General features: G+C 38.7%; 1 protein-coding gene across 1 annotated transcript in view; it reads right to left on the bottom strand.

The window, feature by feature from the left end:
* Positions 1-6,098: 6,098 nt before the first annotated feature.
* The window catches only part of LOC126457134 (odorant receptor Or2-like), an 83,486-nt gene continuing 67,537 nt past the window's right edge, over positions 6,099-22,047 (bottom strand). Inside the window, exons 5-6 of the mRNA XM_050093203.1 lie at positions 18,283-18,438; positions 6,099-6,206 (exon numbers count right to left, since the gene is read on the bottom strand). Coding sequence (XP_049949160.1) covers positions 6,147-6,206; positions 18,283-18,438 — 216 coding nt within the window. The 3' untranslated portion in view covers positions 6,099-6,146. The remainder of the gene's footprint in view (positions 6,207-18,282; positions 18,439-22,047) is intronic.

Here is a 22,047-nt window from a genome sequence, read left to right on the forward strand (position 1 = left end):
TCGAGTCGCCGTGCCACGCCATTACATCACTGATTTTGCATAGATGCAATTTCAAATCGTTGGGCATCATTTTGTGGATACTGGTGTGGATTTACTGAGAGGTTGACTGTGTGTTTTTGGTGGAATGTTATTGGATTCTTATCAGTCTATACCTCACTGTTGAAGCATTATCCCTATTTTGTACAATTTTGTGGAACCAGATTTTTTTTATTTTGAGGAGACAATAGTTTTTCAAAAGCTCCTATGATGTGTAATATTGAAATTCGATGGAACAGCTACTATTTCTTCATTGCGAATGAACTTACCATAAATAAAAGTTTTCATCATGAACACACAAATTATTATTATGCTGGTCTATCACTACTGGAGTCGCTCTGTATGCCCAATTAGAACTAAAATAACAGTGTTCCCAATATATGTATATTTAAAATAAACCAGATTGCTGGGGTACACCCAGTATTTACTTGTTTCTAAGTCTATATTGCAGAGATTAAATATAAATATACTACATAATATAAAACTAATGCTAAACCATAGTTTATAATTAGTTCATTACTATATCAGTTTAATATTTATTACAGTTCAACTTAAACTAAGGACTGCTGACAACCATATTCATATGAACTTGTCTACTGATAATCAAATAATGAATTATTAAATATTTTCCTATGATAAATCCCAAAATTGTTTTACAAGTGTTTTCCTTGGTCACGACTTACATTCTCTTCATTTTTGTAGTCAAATCATATCTGTGGCAAACAGATAACTCTTCTGAATCAGTTATGAAGTTGTGTAATAAACCAAATGACAGTAAATTATAGATTCTTCCAGTTTATAAAATTGCAAAATAATCACAAAGAAGTTGTCAGGTAAGTAAAAATTTACAGAGTAGTATACTGTTGGTGAATCTCTGGAAAATGATAATTATTTTCAGAGGAAATGTTGCATGCTATTATGTGGGCTAACTAAGTAGCAAATTACCAGAGAAATTTGCTATAAGGAAATAACACTTTTGATAATGTGCTTTTCTCTTTTGAATTTAAATTATGATGTATTAGTCTAATGTACAGTTATTTTGAAATTTTGTTGGAATTCAATTAAATTACCTTTTTAGTGAAAATGAATAGCTAGTGATGTATCTAGGAATAAATCCTTGAGCATAAACGGGGAGTTATAGAGTGGCTGTAGGGTATGTGTCATGGTGCCAAAACATTAAATTTCTTTTACACCATCTACTTCTAGACGTAGATGTAGATCAATGATGGACACCTAAAATAATTAACATTATATACATGTTGAAACGCAGGTTTCAAGTAAAAGTGACAATAAATCATTTTCTTACAAAGAATTTTTACACTTATTGGATGCATGTTGCTGTGGATGTAAGTTAAAATGTAGCCATAAGGCACAAACGAAGATAAAATTTCACTTCATTAATAATACAATCACAACATATATGCTGAGTGACATTAGAAAGTGTTATGTGACTGCACCTAGTGATGTCGTGCCAATGTCTCATGAGTTGAGGAAAATTTATAATGCAGGAGTGCTGTACATGTATGTGTGGTAGAAGTGGGCAGCATGAATCTGTTGGGATATGAAAAAAGTGAACTATATTTCTTAGACATGAAGTTATTTTTACAGAGTAATAAAATTATTTTCAATATTTTGCATAAACCCATCTACACAGTAAATATATGTCTACAGATTCATGCCACCCAAATGCCCATAAAACCACAGTTTTTCCCTCCACAATAAATCGTCCTGTGTGCATACTTCTAGCCAAGCACAGTTTTCAAAAAGAAATAAATGTAATCAGATCAATTGCAGTTAATAATCAGTATGAACCACATTTAGTTGATCACATCTTAAACCGTAAAAAATATCTAGTATCTAGTAGATGCTCAAATTTAGGTATGGTATTAACAATAAGAAGATAGAAAGAGAGAACAAGAAGTTTCTTTCAATATCGTTTCTACATAATGTATCATACATAATGGATTCTTGAATAAAAAAATATGGTTGAAGAGTCAGTCTCCCTGTTATCAGCAATTTGAAACAAAATTTAATACAGAGAATCGATGCAGAAGATGATCAGTACACCTACTTATGTGTATATAGAATTGTGTGTAACGACTGTCCTAATCGTTATGTGGAGCAAACAAGTAGATATTTTAAAATAAGATGCAAACAACATTTTATGGGTAGAGAAGGTTGAAATGTATACAGTTCATGTTTTGTTGAACACTTGCTACTTCCTGAGCACTTGTCATGGGAATTTGAAGATTTAGTGCTTTTGAATCATGAAATTAAAGGCCATAGACTTGATTTGTTGGAGAGATTAGAAATCTTTAAACATATCTCTCCTGAAGATGGTTTTATTTTAAATGAACAGGTACAACTTAAAACAGTAATTTTTAAGCCTTTATTTTTGATAACATTTGTACTTATTCCTTTTGTATATGGAATTACTTTCGGTCTCTGCTATAGACAGCATATTATGTAACTTGTAATTTTTATTAATGCATTTCATGGTGTTTTTATACTAAGTTTGGCATATGTTTTGTGAATTTCTGCTTCGAATTTATGGTGACAGTTACACTGTAGTTAACTAATCGAAAGCCCCCTTTCTCTCCCCCTTTTTATTATATTTTCACATCAATTTACTTACTCCCATCTCCTCCCTCTTTCATCCTCCCCACCTCTTTCTTATCACTTGCAGATGATGTATTTCAAGTTATTTTTTATTTGATTTATGTCACAGGTTCCAAAAAAGTTTTGGATGATTATAAAATAAAATACTGTATGTTTGTCTTTTCATACAATGATAATGGCATCAAGTCGCACATTTCTAATGTTAACATGTTAATATTGTAATTGTTATCTAGTCAGTTCAGTACCATTCTTTCCCTTACTTCGCCATGCACACACATATGGCACTCTCATGTTGTACATTTTCCTCAAATACTGTGACACCATCATGATATCAGTTCACTAGGTACAATTGAAGCATTTTCTAATGAAGTCAATCTGTATGTTGTGATTTTATTATTACAGAGGTAAAATTTTGTCTTTGTTAGTGATTATGGTTACATCTTTAACTTAGTTCCACAACATCATGTAACAAGAAGTGCAAGTCACTTTTACTTTACACCTCAATTTTAATACACATCTAATGTTAATGTTAGGTGTCAATCTTCGATTCTTCTGAAGAATCAGTTTTTAAAGGTGTCAAATCATAGGTAAAGAGGCTTTAATAAACTCTTTTATTATTGTAACTGATTTGGCTGTGTTTCACCTTTTGCTCACAAAGACTGAATTGTACAGTTGCTGCCTCCTGACATGTTCAATACTTTACAGTTGTCTTTACTCATTAACACTATCCTTATTAATGTACAATCACTATTTACTCATGGAAGATATTATCAGGACTGAACTTGCTTTATAAACCTATCTGTAGAAGTTATCCATTATTTAATTTAATTATTTCAGTTGCAAGTGCCAATCTTAATTCTATTGTTCTGGATCAGCCAGAGACCTTGGATTATGAGGGTGGCAGTACTTACTGTATTCATGGTTTCCAACTAATTTGAGAATATTATATATTGTGGTTTTTTCTTCAGATAAATGTTTGTCATTCTTTCCCAAAAGCTTGTAGTGCTGCATTATTCTGAATACTGTCATGTATTCAAGCCACATAGTTTTGATAATAGGCTTTTTTTGTATTGCACAATTTGAAAGTGAGTAGGTAACATTTTGAGTACATGAAGTATCAGATTTTACAATCTGTCAGCTTCACTTTTAGTAACCCCTGTGACTGTGAGTCGTATTTCAAACAATTTTGGTGAGGACAAAACTCCCATACAAGCAAGAACATGCAGAGATAGACATAAGCAGTAAAAACACATTGAGGTATGTGGAATTAAGTGTAGGACAAAATGCAAAATGCATCTAACACCACTAGAATGTTAAAAACAAACAGGTCAATTAAAAGGAAGAGAACCATTAAAAAAGAAACGTAGTTTAGTTGAGGAACTGAAACTGAAGGGCTGAAACGATAAGGAATTAATGTCTAATGTTGACAAGTACTCATCGAGATGACACACTTTCTTGATTTGTTAAAGGAATATATCAAAAAGCTGATTGTAAGTGTTTGAGGCAGTAAACCCTATTATGTGACTGACGTGTGGAATGTGTTTGTTTTCATTTTTTAAAAGTTTTATCAAGCTGGATGAAGTCTTATGAGAACTTTTCACTCAGCAGCTATTGTGAAACATGGAGAGTTTGTCTTTTTTCAGCTAAATTATAATTCTGTGGAATATTTTTTAATAAAAATTAAGCCTCATACAAAAAGTAAGCCTGAAGCAGAATAAGTATTACACAAATTATATTTTACAACGCCATTATCTAATACCAAAAATGTCAGTGTGTAGGTGAAGCTGTACTTACTGTTGGTCTGCAGCTGCTTAAATACGTCGAAAAGATGTTCACTCTCTGAGGTGTTCAAATAAGGGACTTTCCTGCTAGGTATGACAATCTTTAATAGTTTTATTTCAACAATCATAACAAAACATTATGCTAATTTTGTGGTGGGTATAGCACTGTAAACGGAGATAAGATAGGATGAAGATCCAAACTCTTCCATTTTATCGACTTGCAGGGTCTACTCTAGAAATGGAATTAAAATATTTAACAGTATTTGGGAAAATCTGGGATGGAACAGAAGCAGCACATATTAGGAAAGACTGCTGTTCACCACATAGAGCAAGTGGTGAGCAACATACATGCACATTTAAAAGTAGAATAAGCTGTAGAATACAGTCCTTGTTCAGATTTAGAAAAATACACACATTCATACGATTCATACAGGCAACACACACACACACACACACACACACACACACACACACACACACACACACACACACAATTACTGCTGTCTCTGAGCCATGAGATCAGACTGAACGTAATAGTGATCTTGGCTGGAGTAGGTTGTGGGGGTACAGAAGAGGCATGTGGCAGGGAAGAGATGGATAGCAGGGTAGGGGTGGGAGAAGATGACAGTGGGCTGCTGGGTGTAGCACTGAGAGACTGTGCTGCCAAGAAGAAACGGGACTGGAAGAAACAGAGATGGGGAATGGACTATGTAGATGCACTGAGGAGGACAGAAGGGTGTGTGACGCTGGAGTAGGACCAAGGAAGATCATAGAAGCAGGTGGAGAAAAGGAAGAAGCAAATTTTAAGGCCAGGTGGTAACAGAAATGAAGGATATGTTGCAGAGACTGTTCCCAAATATGCAGTTCAGAAAACCTATTGTTGGTAGGAAGAATCCAGAAGCACACCATCTTGCACAGTATGCTGAGCAACTAGGTGAATAATGTATCTTTTGGTCACAGTGGCCAGTCATGTGGACAGGAATATTAGCTGACACATTAGAAATCTAGATAATTCTAGAATTTAATAATAATACTGTTATGACCCTGTTCCCAAAATGCAACGAAAGCTTTTTATCTAACACATATAAATTAGTTTTATACAACCATATTTGATATAAAAATAAGGAATTGTGGAATATTTCTGGCAGTGAAATAATTTATTTAGGAATACCAACACATATGAGTTTAAGGGCGAACTTCAAGAACTGGTCATGACATGACAGTGTCTGTAAAAAATAAAAAAAATACGAATATTTCATAATGTGATAGTTTAAGAGAAAATTTGACAATGTAGAGATGTGAGATTGCTTTATTCAATGAGTCATTTAGTAAGGTATATGTGTAGCTCTACGGGAGCTCATAATACACAGTGAAACATTTGCAATTAAGTGATGTACAGAGGTCCAGTGTAATAATATATTGTATACATCAACTGTACATATAATGTTAACTGAAAAAAGTATTTTGGTTATAGAGACACAATGATTGCAATAGCAGAGACACAAGAGACTTTACAACCAGACTGAAGCAACTAAACTGATGCTCTTTAATTTTGCCAAACATTTGTCTACTACGCTCAAAAAGCTGTGGTTGTACTTTTCTACATCAAAGCATTAGACTATTTTGTGTTAAGAGCTTGGTGAAACTCAAGAAACATGCTGGTCTCTGAAATAATATGAGACAGTTATCCACATTTCAGAGGACAATTTCTTAATTTTCTAGATTGGTCTGATACAGTAAATTAAATAATCTGTAGGATCCATTTAGAATCTGAAAATAATGAATTTCATATTATTATTATAACATGTTATGGATTAACAAATAATGAATATTATAACCTATAAAGAGGCAACAGTGCTTACAATATTACCTAACATAACATATATGATGCACATGTAAATCGTGTGCAGATTTATTGTATGCACAACACACACACACACACACACACACACACACACACACACACACACACACACAACATTAAGATCATGGTATCTGTCAGTCCAAATCTAACAATGCGCATGAGAAATTACACAATAAGTCTACAACAGCACAGCAGGAAAAATACAATAGTTTAATCACTACAGTATAAAAGGATGAGTGGATGAGATAGCCATTTTTAACACAGAGACTGGAGTCTTTCAACACACAAAAGTTTAAGAGCTGTATTACATTCGTTTCGTCATCAGGGAAGTTCTCCACTTACCTTTGCTTGACAGTAATGATCTTATAAGTCCATGTGGTGTTGTGTTTAGGTGCCTGCTTCTTGCAAAAATTGCCCCCCTTTCACCAAAGAAATTCAGTACCTGCAGATAAACTGTACTTGACTGTCTCAGCACAAGGAACCAGTTCTTGATGTACAATTAGAATGTGTCGAAAAACTATCAGCATTGTTGTTTGACACTGACAGTTCGTCATTTTTCTCATTAGCTCATCTTTTCTTCCCACTGTATGTCTTATCTCTTCATCTCACGGTCATATTTGTGTATAGTGCACTATCTATAATCAGGTATGAAAAGAAGTTTGTTTTCCCTGACCAGTCTCCACAAGCACCCAAGTGACTTTCCTAATGTTCAGCTCATCATTTCTTGTAAACAGTCATCACTCATGGTGTTATAATTATCAACTCTTGTGTGAGAATGAGGTGTGCAGTCCCTCGATTAATATCAGCATCATCGTTCACCATAAATGGGCAATCTGGGTTGAGGGCTTGTTTAAGCTTCTGGACATAGATATCTTTATGTACAATGATAGAACCTTCTGCACACTCTTCATCCAACTCTGAACTTCAGTCTTCACTGAGCATTTGGATGTGCATGGAGAACTATCCTTTTCACAAGGCATTCTGTAAATTTGTTTCATTTTTTCAAAAATTAATGAATTCATTTTATTCACTTTCACTACAATGTTCACTACAGCTCTCTGGTCATCAAAATTACTACAGCTTTCTACAAAAATAACAGATTACACATGTATAAAAACAGATATACACCCAGTATGAAGTTGACTGAATGGCTGAAACAATTAGTTTTGTTTTCTTTTTTGGCAGAGAGGGAGCACAATCACTGTTTCCAACATGGCAGTGTTACTATGGCACCTACAACATATCAGTCCATAAACGTTATAGTCACACCACATTTTTGATACAAAATACTATCTTTTTTATTGCTAATGTTGTTTATGTTTTTGTTTTAGTATCCCTTTCATTTTGATGAGCTATAGCTTCACATGATGTTATTCTGTTTTTGTTTCTTTCAATAATTTTTGTGTATGTGGTGATGTTGTTGTTGTTGTGGTCTTCAGTCCTGAGACTGGTTTGATGCAGCTCTCCATGCTACTCTATCCTGTGCAAGCTTCTTCATCTCCCAGTACCTACCGCAACCTACATTCTTCTGAAACTGCTTAGTGTATTCATCTCTTGGTCTCCCTCTACGATTTTTACCCTCCACGTTGCCCTCCAGTACTAAATTGATGATCCCTTGATGCCTCAGAATATGTCCTACCAACCGATCCCTTCTTCTAGTCAAGTTGTGCCACAAACTTCTCTTCTCCCCAATCCTATTCAATACTTCCTCATTAGTTATGTGATCTACCCATCTAATCTTCAGCATTCTTCTGTAGCACCACATTTCGAAAGCTTATATTCTCTTCTTGTCCAAACTATTTATCATCCATGTTTCACTTCCATGCATGGCTACACTCCATACAAATACTTTCAGATATGACTTCCTGACACTTAAATCAATACTCGATGTTAACAAATTTGTCTTCTTCAGAAACGCTTTCCTTGCCATTGCCAGTCTACATTTTATATCCTCTCTACTTCGACTGTCATCAGTTATTTTACTCCCCAAATAGCAAAACTCCTTTACTACTTTAAGTGTCTTATTTCCTAATCTACTTCCCTCAGCATCACCTGACTTAATTCGACTACATTCCATTATCCTCGTTTTGCTTTTGTTGATGTTAATCTTATATCCCACTTTCAAGACACTATCCATTCCGTTCAACTGCTCTTCCAAGTCCTTTGCTGTCTCTGACAGAATTACAATGTCATCGGCGAACCTCAAAGTCGTTATTTCTTCTCCATGGATTTTAATACCTACTCCGAATTTTTCTTTTGTTTCCTTCACTGCTTGCTCAATATACAGATTGAATAACATCGGGGAGAGACTACAACCCTGTCTCACTCCCTTCCCAACCACTGCTTCTCTTTCATGTCCCTCTACTCTTATAACTGCCACCTGGTTTCTGTACAAATTGTAAATAGCCTTTCGCTCCCTCTACTTTACCCCGGCACCTTCAGAATTTGAAACAGAGTATTCCAGTCAACATTGCCAAAAGCTTTCTCTAAGTCTACAAATGCTAGAAACGTAGGTTTGCCCTTCCTCAATCTAGCTTCTAAGATATGTCGTAGGGTCAGTATTGCCTCACGTGTTCCAACATTTCTACGGAATCCAAACTGATCTTCCCCGAGGTCGGCATCTACCAGTTTTTCCATTCGTCTGTAAAGAATTCGCGTTAGTATTTTGCAGCTGTGACTAATTAAACTGATAGTTCGGTAATTTTCACATCTGTCAACACCTGCTTTCTTTGGGATTGGAATTATTATATTCTTCTTGATGTCTGAGGGTATTTCGCCTGTTTCATACATCTTGCTCACCAGATGGTAGTGTTTCGTCAGGACTGGCTCTCCCAAGGCTATCAGTAGTTCTAATGGAATGTTGTCTACTCCGGTGGCCTTGTTTCGACTCAGATCTTTCAGTGCTCTGTCAAACTCTTCACGCAGTATCATATCTCCCATCTTCATCTACATCCTCTTCCATTTCCATAATATTGTCCTCAAGTTCATCGCCCTTGTATATAACCTCTATATGCTCCTTCCATCTTTCTCCTTTCCCTTCTTTGCTTAGAACTGGGTTTCCATCTGAGCTCTTGATATTCATACAAGTGGTTCTCCTTTCTCCAAAGGTCTGTTTAATTTTCCTGTAGGCAGTATCTATCTTACCCCTAGTGAGATAAGCCTCTACATCCTTACATTTATCCTCTAGCCATCACTGCTTAGCCATTTTGCACTTCCTGTCGATCTCATTTTTGAGACGATAGTATTCCTTTTTGCCTGCTTCATTTACTGTATTTTTATATTTTCTCCTTTCATCAATTAAATTCAATATTTCTTCTGTTACCCACAGATTTCTACTAGCCCTCGTCTTTTTACGTACTTGATCCTCTGCTGCCTTCACTACTTCATCCCTCAGAGCTATGGTGATGTATGGCTCTTATACCATGAGTATAACTTATGCATATATTGCTTGAACAGTCCACAGGTATACGGCTGGTTCATAGTGTCCAACGAGCACAATATTTCGGCGATCAGACTTATCTCAGGTATTTAAGGAACAGCTAGGCCAGTGACAGGTGACCTCAAATGTAGTCTAGCATAACACATTTGACACACTCACTGTTGTTAACATTGTTGCCGCCGTATAGCTGTACACTTAGTGCCCTAAGTGGTGAAAATGTCAGCCATTTATGAAAGTCATTGCTGTAGGAATAATGTTTTGTGACTTTCCTGCATAATTTATGAAACAGTTATCAGACGATTGCATTTAATGCATTATTAAAATATCAAGAGGCATAAATGACTCTAAAGTAAATGCAGCAAGTCAAAACACATAAGCATAATGATGTAAGCAACAACTTATTCCAAAAGAAATATTTTCGAACTCATTTTGGATTTTTTATTTCGTTCTGCACTTTTTTTTCGATGATTCCCAGATTTGCCTTAACAAAAAGCTAGAGCGTTTTTTTTAAGAACCTGGATCCAATGCTTTTAAAATTTGCTTCTCTTGACTAATTCGTTTTCTGTGATTTTTTAATGGATATCCATTCTTATTATGATAGGCACTTTCCTTGTCACATAGTAATTTAGCACAAGGTTGATAGTTTCCCCTCTATTACACATCAATCGATTTTGCAACACATGAATAATTTTAATTCAGATACTTTCATTTAAAAGTTGTCTGTTTAAGTTTCCAGTGTTGGTGGATCTGATGTTTCTAGCTCTGATTTAGTAAAAATTCTGGAATTAGCTTATTCTATGTGTTCATTTTTATTCCATTTGACATTTTATTATCACAGTTGTATGGCAATTTTCTCTTCAGTGAAATATGTGATGGTGTTCATAAAGTGAAAGGACAGTCTTGTCCTTCACAATATACCACCTATTTTATGCTCCTAAAAATAAATGTTAATCATCGCTAAAGGTCTACAAATTACAAGAGATTTCCAGCTATCTAATTATGTAACGTGATATTCATACCTTTCAGGAAACTTAAAGAAAAACAAATGTGTGCGCTTTAAACCCATCCCATTATTTACAGGATGTCTAGTATTTTAGGCCAGAAATTTATCTCCCACTTTATTTGTTTTTGTCCAGTAAAATTAGATGAACCCAAGGTTTCTATAAAAGATAACATTTAAAGTGGTGGTACTGTCAACTGACAAACCATTGTATTCTGTTTAAAACTATTGCAAACTCTATAGTCGGATCTCTAAACTTCTGGTACAAAAGAAAACTATTTCTGTGTAGTGTTTGTGGTTAAACACGGAAAACGGCTACAGCAAAAGAGAAATTGCAAATGCTTTCAGGTGTCACTAAAGAAGGACACGTTGTTAATTGGCAGAAGAAGCCAAGCCGGTGGCTTTCCTGCCATACTGTGGGGCAACGAGCAGCAAGTTAGGACGTGTGCTGCAGAGACATGGATTGAGACCAGTGTTCTTTCCCGCCCCCACGATACGAGATATGTTGCCCCCTGTTAAAGACGACACAGCTCTTCATGTGCGCGGTTTGTATTGCGTCCCTTGCGAGATTGCGACAGCGTCTATACAGGCCAGATTGTCACAGTTGCAGTGCGTTGTACCTAGCACAAGAGACTTAGTAAACAAAGGGAGCTCGACAAGTCGGTACAGTATGAAAACACAAGAGTCTTGGCTCATGCATCAACATTCTGGGACTCTGCTATAAGAGAGGCGGCTGAAGTTAGAATAAACAGCAGCAATTTCAACAGAGATCAGGGCTACAAGGAAGCAAAGACGGTCTCATAGTGGGCTGGACTTGTCCAACTCGCCTTCCGCGCATGCGTCGTTTCGGCTCTTCTCTGACTGGTCGCCAGCAGTTGTAATCGTAAGTGTATAAGCGGGAAATAGTGACAGCCCTGGCAGTCAGTAGTTTTACTCCTGATGACGATTGCAGAGCTAGCCATCGAAAGCTCGAGAATTTTATTGGAATTGATGCGGCTTGAAAACCGAGAAGATTTTATCCGGTCGAATATTGTTTGTCGCATATTTAATGTACGTGACTATGACGAAAATGACACTTTTTCAGTTTCACCAAAAATAAGGAAGAAGTGCAAACAAATGACTTGTTATCAAATATCTTGGAAGGCAACTTATATGGTACTTGGGTAAAATCAGCACATGGTAATGAGTTCAAAGCGACATGCATAGTATGAAATAGAATTATGGGTCTCTCTGAAGGAGGTGAATCAGATTCGAAGCAGCAAGCAAGGAGTGAGGGACTCAAATGCAACACGTGTTCATAACTTTAGTCTAAAGAAACAGTCCATCTTTATCACAAACTGAATCACCTGAAAGTAATCTTATTTCTGCTGCAGAATTTGCCCTTGTGTTTCACATAATCCGAGCTATTCGAGCATGGGTTGTTTCAATAAGTTAATGTCTGATATATTTTACGCTTCGAAAATAGTAAAATAAGTTTCATGTGCAGAACCAAAGCACCTGATTATGAATGTACTAGTCCCCAGATGTACGGTACTGCAGATATTGTGAAAGTACTCCACCATGAAGATCTGTACTTATCGATTGCATGTGTTGTCAAGATAATAGAGATATGTTTCGGTTATGTTTAACATACTTCACAGTAGAATATCAGATGGAAAACAAATTACTTGACTTCTACGAAACTGCAAATGAATGTGATAATATTATTCCTGAAAATGTCGCTAACATAATTAGTCAGAGTGCTTAAAGAATGTCTAAGATGGTTTCATACTCTGCCAACAATACTAATTTAAATTATGGCAGTCATACACCTGTATTTAAGCTACCAGTAGTTGAATCTACAAATGAAAAAATTGGCATCTAACTGTTGTGCACATATTGTGCATAATACAACAAAACATGATAATGACTGTCTAGATGTTGATGTGGAATGTCTGAGTATGAATGTGTGTGGCCATTTCTCTGCGTCTGCAAAGAGAAGAGAAGATTTACAAAGGTGTTTCGAATTTATGAATGTTAAATGGAGAGAGATTCTAATCTATGCATGAACAAGCTACCTTTCTTTGGATGCTGCAGTTCATAGACTACCTTTCTCATAACTGGCATGCTATTAAAAGTTATTTGTACTCAGTAAGGGAGGATTGTCCCAAAGCACTGTAGCAATATTTTGATCCTGAAGATGTTACAAACAATGCTGTTGTTCTTCAGCAATAATTGTTGTAAAATGTATCAAGTACTTGGAAAAAGATAATACCTTTATTGTTAAAAAGTCTTTATGTGCATTTCAGCATTAAATCTAAAATTAGAACAGAGCAGAGAAGACAATTTTTTTTAAAATTTTCAGTTAGAAATAATTTGAACCATTTTCTAGGGTCTGACCGAAATAAAAGTGAAAAAAGTTAAAATCCCACAAATTTTTATGAAAATAATGTTGCCAAAAGCCTACAAATAATGAACATGGAGAGGAAAATACAGTTCTGTGAGTTGTAACAAGTACTAGAGAAGCTTCATCTGACAAACGACCTCAATATGGAAGAATTATATGAAGACATTTGCATCTGTCAAGGTGATTTACATGGAATTTATGGTGGTGAACAAAGTCTGGTAGAAAAATCGACTGTTAATGTAAAGCAACATGGCACAGCTAATGTGAAACAGTTCAAAAAGATAGTGCCCTTTATTGCGATTTTTCCATGTTCCAATGCACCTACTGAATGTTTATTATATCTCATGGTTAATAAGTAGACAAATAAAACAAACAGATGTTCAGCTTCTCTGATTAAGAGTGAGGTTCTGATTAGCATTAATAATAATATGTCACGCAAAGGATTCTATAATGTGGTTACAATGACGTTACTCTCTCGAAAGAAGCTAAATCTGACATGAAATACTCTTGGAGGAATTTGTAAAGTAATGGCTGCCAACTTGAGGTAAATAACAGACACTTTAAAGTTACTTTCAATATGATTTACTTACATTATTCTAATAAATGATGTACAAGCATTAACTCAATTGTTGAATATCAAACCTTTTTTAATTTCTGACACATTTTTGACAAGTGTTTAATATATCCAAGAACCTTATTTATAGATATTTGCCCCTTTTCCATTGTTGCAATTGTGGCAACCCTGCAAATATGCCTTCTTGTTACCACTGCAGTATATTGCACAGAAAACGCTCCATTTCGTAAAAACCATTACCCCTTATCAGAAAACAATATAAGTGATATTAGTCACATAAATCATTGTATTTAGCAATGTATCTTATTGGCTACATGGCGCACTGCAGTCACAGTGTGACTTACAGGTTGTTTGGCATATCACTGTTACTGACTAGCTTACTGCTCACTTGACATACTGATGTCACAGCATAGCTTACTGGCTATTTGGCACACTATTGTCAGGGTGCAGCTTACTTTCTGCTTGGTGAAAGCTGTCACAATGTAGCCCACTGACTATTTGGCACACTGCTGTTACACTATAACTTACAGGATAGTTGATGCACAATGTAGCTTATGTCTGGTTGGTGCACTGATTTCATGGTATAGCTTAATAGCTGCTCCACAGATTGCTATCACATATAGCTTCCTGGCTACCTGGCAGACTACTGGCACAGTGTTGCTCACCATCAGCTTTGTGCACCATTGTCAATGGAAAACCTACTGGTTGCTTGGTGCACAGCTGTCGCAGTATAGTATACTGGCTACTTAATGCACTACTGTCACAGTGTAGTTTACTGGTTAGTTGGCAAACTCCCATCACAGAGAAGCTTACTGACAGACTGGCACACTGCTGTCATATTACAGCTTATTGCTGCTTGGTGGACATCAGTCACAGGGAAGTTAACTATCTGGTTCGTGCACCTCTATCACAGCATAACTTAAAGGATGCTTAGTGCATTATTGTCATAGTATAGACTGCTGGATATCTTGGTGCACCACTGCCACAGTATAGCTTACTGTCTGCTAAGTGCTCCATTGTCACAGTGTAGCTTGCTGGCTACTTGACTCACTATTATAACAGTATAAATTGTTGGCTACTTGGTGGACCACTGTCATAGAGTAGTTTACTGGATGCTTCACACATTGTTGTCACAGTGTACCTCACAGCTGCTCAGAGCACTATTGTCACAGTGTTGACTACTGGGCACTTGGAACACTACTGTCACAGTACAGCTCACTGTCTGCTAAGTTCACCATTGTGACAGTGGCTTACTGGCTACTTGGCTCATTGAAGTGACTGTGTAGCTTACTGGCTACTTGGTGCACTGCTGTCACAATGTAGCTTGTTGGAGACTTGATACACTGCTGTCACGGTATAGTTTAATTGTTACTTGGAGCACTGTTGTTGCAGTGTTGCACACTGGCTACTTGGCGACCCACTGTCACAGTAAAGTTTACTGGCTACTTGGAAGTTCACTGTCACAACATGGCTTACTGGACACTTGATGTACCACTGTCATAGCGTAGTTTACTGAATGCCTGGCAGACCACTGTCAAAGTGAAGCTTAATGTCTGCTTGGTGCTCAAGAGTGACAGTGTAGCTTACAAGCTACTTGGCGACCCACTGTGACAGTGTAGCTTACAGACAATTTGGTGTACTCTGTCACAACGAAACTTACAGACCACTTGGTGTACTTCTGTTAGTGTAGCTTACTGGCTGCCTGGCTCACTGCTGTCACAGTGTAGCTTACTGTTTATGTGGCCCACCACTGTCACAATATAGCTTTCTGCCTGCTTAGTATAATGCTGCTACAGTGTAGCTTATTGTTTGTTTGGCAAGCTGCTGTTTGCAGCATAAATTAATGGCTACCTGGTGTATTGTTGTCACAGAGTGGCTTACTGGCCTCTTGGCCCATTGCTGTCACAATGCAGCTTACTTACAGCCTGTAATACTGATGCCATAATGTAGCTTACTGGCTGCTTGGTGCACTGCTGCCACGGTGTAGATCACTGGATGTTTGCTGAACTACTTCCACAGTACAGCTTATTGGCTGGTTAGTGCATGCTGTCACACCATAGCTTACTGGCAAGTTGGTGCACTATTGTCACAGTATAACTTGCTGGCTGCTTGATCCACTGCTATCACAGTGCAGCAATTGGCTACCTGGCACACTGCTGTCACAATGCAGGTTACTGTCTGTTTGGTGCACTCCTGCCATTGTAGCTTACTGGCTACATGTTGCCCTGCTCTCACAGTATAGCTTACTGGGTGCTTGGTGCACTGCTGTTATAACCTAGCTTACAGGCTGCGTGGCACCTTGCTGTCAATGTGTTGCTTACTCGGTGCTTGATACGTTGCTGTCACTGTGGAATTTATGGGTTGCTTGGTGAATTGTTTCACAGCGTAGTTAGTGTACTGGCAGTTTCACACACTTGTGGCACAGCTCAGCTCACTGACCACTTGCTGCACTACTGTAACAGTATAGCCTGCTGACCACTTGATGTACTGCTGTTATAGTGTAAAATATTAATGTGGATCTGTGTCATGGCTGTATGTGTTAACTGTGCCACAAATGAGAAGCTGCTGGACACTGTGACTGCTATGTCAAGATAGACAGCAGCGGTGTTTTTGCAGTGGGAGTGGGGAAGTTGGTACACAATTACAAAAAATGTGTTAGTTGCAATGGTGATTATGTTGCAAAGTATTCGTTACATATATGCAGTATCTCTGTGTGATTCTGTGTTGCTTCTTGCACCGCTTCTAATTTGCAGCATTCTCAAAATTTAAAATGAGATACCTCTGCACACAAAAACGCTAAGAATATTGTAACAGCGAAGTGGTTTGTGGAGTAGTAGGCAACAGGGGTGCTGGAGCATTATGTTAGTGCTGGTATTCACTCAGGGGAAAACCTACTGTTCTCCTTTGATTGACAGGTCATCAGCCTATTGTTCTGCTAAAAGGATCCTTCCTTTTGATTGACAGGTCCTTAACCTATTGTCCCCCCCCCCCACCACCTCCCCACACCCTACCCCTCAGTAAACCTCCAACCCATCCCCTCCCCCTCACTGATACATGTACACTTTCAGGTCTGAGTGATTCAAATAGCCTCATCTCAATCTTATCAATTTGATTGACTACTTAATTAATCAATTAACCTCTCCCCTCTGGTACCACCCCTCACCTGGCCCCCTCCCCTCTTCTACTGGGAAATTGGCGGCTCTTTGGTGGAGAGGAAGGAGCTCATGACAGGAAATTCAAGGGCATATTGTTTATTTATAAAACATTCTGTTCACGGGGGTTCTATTTCTCTTGCTCATCATTCTCTTCTTTTTGGGAAGATGCAGGTCTTGTAAGAATTAATTAAATGGAATGCCTTTCTTTTTATTATGATTGTACAAGGAATACCATCATGAAACACACATCACACGTAACTACACAGTTAAAAATTTTTACATCACGAAGCATGCACTGCCCACCATCCCCTGTCCACTGGATATACAGAATGCCACCGCACGTGCTTCCAGTAGTTGGGGTGCATCGGAGGGTCCTGCAAAGTGATGACACGGCCGTCAGCTGTCAAGCTATTTGTAGGTGTCCGTTTGGGTCCCACAACCATGAGGTGGCAGCATCCCTTTCATACTTGGCACCTGAGAAATTCCCGTCAAAACACATGTTTACCTAGCCACTATGGCTGATGCATAGCCTTTGTATTAGCGGTAAAGCGAGATATCACAGCGACTCCTCTCCCAGGCGCAGCTGAAAGGTTGTAAGTATCATACTGATGTCTCATGTCTATGTAAATAACAGCCGAGTCCCCCTCTGAACACACTACAGAAATCTCTTGCAATGCTTCCCAGAATAGCACAGGATTCATTCTTCCTAGCGATCGTAATTGGACAGCCCATCCCAAATGCAAGACACCTCTGGCCTCGCACTTGTTTATGTAGCCACTGTATGTACCTGGGAGTCCAGTGTTGGTCTAATTGCAGAGTGAGATGTTCCCACAGCGACTCACCTATGCAGGTGCAGCTAAAAAGGTTGTCAATGATATACTGACATCTCATGTCTATGTAAATAAGAGCCAAGTCTCTCTCTCGGAAATGTTGCAGAAATAGTTAACGATCGCTTTTATTGGTGTAGGAGCTTTCGTGATGTCTGCATGGAAATTCTTGCCCTAACAGGACCTGTTTACGAAAATAGTCCAGAATAACACCGAATTCATTCTTCCTGCTGGCCCTAATGAGGCATACCGTGCTACCCTTCCTGGAAATCGTGACGTCCTGCTTTCAACATATGTTATTACAGTAGGTGTAACCATTATTGTGAGCTGCGATCTGTTAATAACCACTACGTAAGAGCCGTAGACCAGTTCTAACGAATGGAGTTTTCTGTGTACTTGGGACGCAAGAAAATCCTAATGGAAAACTTTTAATGGTACTAGGAGCAACCCAGATTTTTATTACGCATTTATGGGCCTCTTCAAACCTGCCACTGACAGAGATTGCTAGGCTGTTTCTCACAGAGGTTTCAGAGTACTGGCCTGCAGAACAGACAGTGTGTGGTGAATGTCTACACCGAAGACAGAGGTCTGTTGCACTTACCTGCAAGAAGGTCTCCCTGGAGAGAGTGTACATCTTGCCAACCCTTATCTCGAGCAGGCGAGCTGACCTCACCATGAACACGGACAGCGACCGCTTGAAGCGGGCATCGGCGTCCGGCCAGGCGCAGCTGAACGCCGAATTCACCAGCCGTTCACTCTGCAACACGGGGTGCATTTCGAGAATCAGTATGTTAAGAAGATTCTTTTCTCCTGGAAATTCCATTAATGGTTTGAGTCGTGACTGAATTTACAACAAACTCTTAACAGAAACTGACCAGCAAACGACGGATAAACCTGTGGGTTGTTCATAACCAAAGGAGCCTGAATCTGCCATCGACTGATTGCTTATTAAGTCCTACTAGACACGTCCTTTGTTTGCGGCCTTGTGCGGCCATTACATGTCGCTCTTGGGAAGGTTTGTTGTGTTATACTCTGTCCCAGTTACCCAGTAGTGTTACCATATGACCCGTAGGGCCACCAGTTTTTGAAACCTTTCCCCGAACCCACTCCCCACCATTCAGTTTTGGAATCTTTTACAAAACCAACTGCCTTTAGTATAAAATAAAAATATATTTTTTATTTATCATTTCAATGTATTTTGAATCCTGGCTCGTGCAACAGTCATCCAGGAAATTTATTACACTTTTAGCACCTGTTTTGTAAATGTATTTTGTTATGATTTGTTTGATCTCTAGTGGGTCTTTGTTTAACTCAGCTTAAAGTTTACAACACCTCTTCTCTTTACTCTTTGTTTTCTCTTTACTTTCATAAAGATGCGATAAACAAGAGACGCTTCACAGTAATATTTTCAGTGGATCTACATTTTCTGGAGTCTGGGGCGAGTAGTGTGTTATAATATACACAGTATATCGTTATAGCGATCATGATGCCAAAAGATAACTATAAGTGGAAGTTAAAGTTTGTTACAAAACTGAATTTCCTTTTGCTGTGCCAGGTTACAACAAAATGGTTCAAATGGCTCTGAGCACTATGGGACTTAACATCTGTCGTTACCAGCTCCCTAGAACTTTGAACTACTTAAACCTAACTAACCTAAGGATATCACACACATCCATGCCTGAGGCAGGATTCGAACCTGCGACCGAAGCAGTCGCGCGGTTCCGGACTGAGCGCCTAGAACCGCTCGGCCACCACGACCTGCAGGGTAAAACAGACATAGAAACAGAACACACGTTAGGGGAGGATGGTACTAGGAGCTCGGATGGGTGTACGGGATGTTTCTCCTACATGTAAAATGAGAAATCCCATGATTCAGGGGAAAAAATGGATTTTATTCCCAAGAACTACCTCTAAGGTAGGGCTTCCCAACCTTTTCAGCTGGCGGACCCCTTCTTCAGTCGAAAATTCATGGCGAACCCCTAGTCAGTCAAGAGGACAGTAACTTCAAATTTCGGACCTAAACCCATGGGAACTGAAAGCTTCTTAATGCAGGTGCCATGTTCCCAATGACCCCCCCCCCCCCCCCCCTCCACCCTCCGAAGCATCAATAGTCTTTGCTTTAGAGATGAATGAAAACAACTTTAAATTGACGATCCAATTTGAATTGCCACTGTATCCAGACACTTACTAGTGGATTTACTCCCTTTGTTCAACACACTATAGCCTGATTAAAATTACTTGGTAATTGAAATTTCACACGATGGAGCTTTCTTCCTCGACACTTACTAGTGGATTTACTCCCTTTGTTCAACACACTATAGCCTGATTAAAATTACTTGGTAATTGAAATTTCACACGATGGAGCTTTCTTCCTCCAAGAGCAATCAACGTCACGACCAAACTTTTCGCTGTTGACAAGCTGTTGCTTATGGTCTGTTCATTTCCACTATTTGGCTACTGTTGTGTAAGAAGCATGCATATTTCGTAACAGTCGTGTGTTTGTGTGTGTGTGTGTGTGTGTGTGTGTGTGTGTGTGTGTGTGTGTGTGTGTGTGTGTGTGTGGTTTTTCGTGAAATATGAAGAAAAATGTTCAAATGTATGTAAAGTCATTCTTTGGTAGTCCTCCCTCCTCATTCATTCCAACTGGAAACCTCCTTGTTGTGAAGGCATGGAGAAACTGCAGCCTTCTTCAATGATCCTGACTTCAGCCACCGATCCATGTTAGAAGTAATAAACTGGTCAAAAATCCACTTATGAAATAGGTAGTGCACTGACAAGGCAAGTTTAAAATTTAATGATGCCTGGGGCCGCATACGTGCCAGCGAGCGCTGTGATTGGTCGACAAAGCTCGCTCCGCGCATGTGTAAAAGGTTTTAGCGTATCTAGCGCCGTGGGCCAGCGCACAAACGACCCCTGTATTGTTGCTAAACAGTCGATCAGAGAAACCGCATTCTCCGGCACTAAACTGTGTATACGTTCTCACTTAGGAACCGCAAAGGCTGCTTGGGGATACGACCTGAAGTAAAAGTACACATGTTTTTCACACGAAAAAAAATAGTGATGAATTTGATTTTCACATTTTTATTCAATAATTTTACTCATTATTTTACACGATTTGGTGAAAGATGGCCGCGGACCCCCTAGAAAGAGCCGGCGGACCCCTAAGGGGTCTGCGGACCACAGGTTGGGAAGCCCTGCTCTAAGGGATACAATATTCGTGAAAACTGTCTATAGCCGCGGAGTGAACCGCACATAGCACGGTAAGAGCATTTCACCTTCAATAGGAAGGACTGGTGGACACGTCCATAGAGCAAGGAACCTGGCCGCTACCTCGCCGACCCTCTTGCGTTCCTCACATGACGGCACCCGGTCCTCCCACTGGCGGTTTGTGGCAGAAGATTGGCGTCTCTCACTCAGCAATACCGTGGTGGCGTCCCTAGCTCAACGTAACAGCGTCTGGGAGCCAGCCTCAAGTACTGTGGAATAATTTACGTAACTGCTCGCGCCACTGCCTTATTTGAACCCTCGAAAAGAGCCAGAGTGGCAAGCAACGAAAATCTGAGTTACTTTTAAAAGGTGTTATTATTGTTATTGATGACCCTGTAGTCTTTGATGAAATAAGTGCTTTAAGATTATAGTACATGACGAACTCTGCAAATTTGGTAGGGAAAACTCTTGTTGATAAATAGTAGCAATACATGAGTGGTAGAATTGATCGCAATAAGAAAGAAGGTTGTATACATGGAAGAACCCTGGAGATACTAGACGGTTTCAGATATACTATATAATGGTAAGACAGAGATTTAGGAACCAGATTTTAAATTGTAAGACATTTCCAGGGGCAGATGTGGACTCTGACCACAATCTGTTGGTTATGAACTGTAGATTAAAACTGAAGAAACTGAAAAAGGTGGGGATTTAAGGAGATGGGACCTGGATAAACTGAAAGAACTAGAGTTTGACAGAGCACTGAAAGACCTAAGTCGAAACATGGCCCCGGGACTTGACAACATTCCATTAGAACTATTGACAGCCTTGGGAGAGCCAGTCCTGACAAAACTCTACCATCTGGTGAGCAAGATGTATGAGACAGGCGAAATTCCCTCAGACTTCAAGAACAATATAATAATTCCAATCCCAAAGAAAGCAGGTGTTGACAGATGTGAAAATTACCGAACTATTAGTTTAATAAGTCACAGCTGCAAAATACTAACGCGAATTCTTTACAGACGAATGGAAAAACTGGTAGATGCCGACCTTGGAGAAGATCAGTTTGGATTACATAGAAATGTTGGAACACGTGAAGCAATACTGACGCTATGACTTACCTTAGAAGAAAGATTAAGGAAAGGCAAACCTACGTTTC

The sequence above is a fragment of the Schistocerca serialis genome, chromosome 1 (assembly GCF_023864345.2).
Source record: "Schistocerca serialis cubense isolate TAMUIC-IGC-003099 chromosome 1, iqSchSeri2.2, whole genome shotgun sequence".
Classification (NCBI taxonomy): Eukaryota; Metazoa; Arthropoda; class Insecta; order Orthoptera; family Acrididae; genus Schistocerca; species Schistocerca serialis.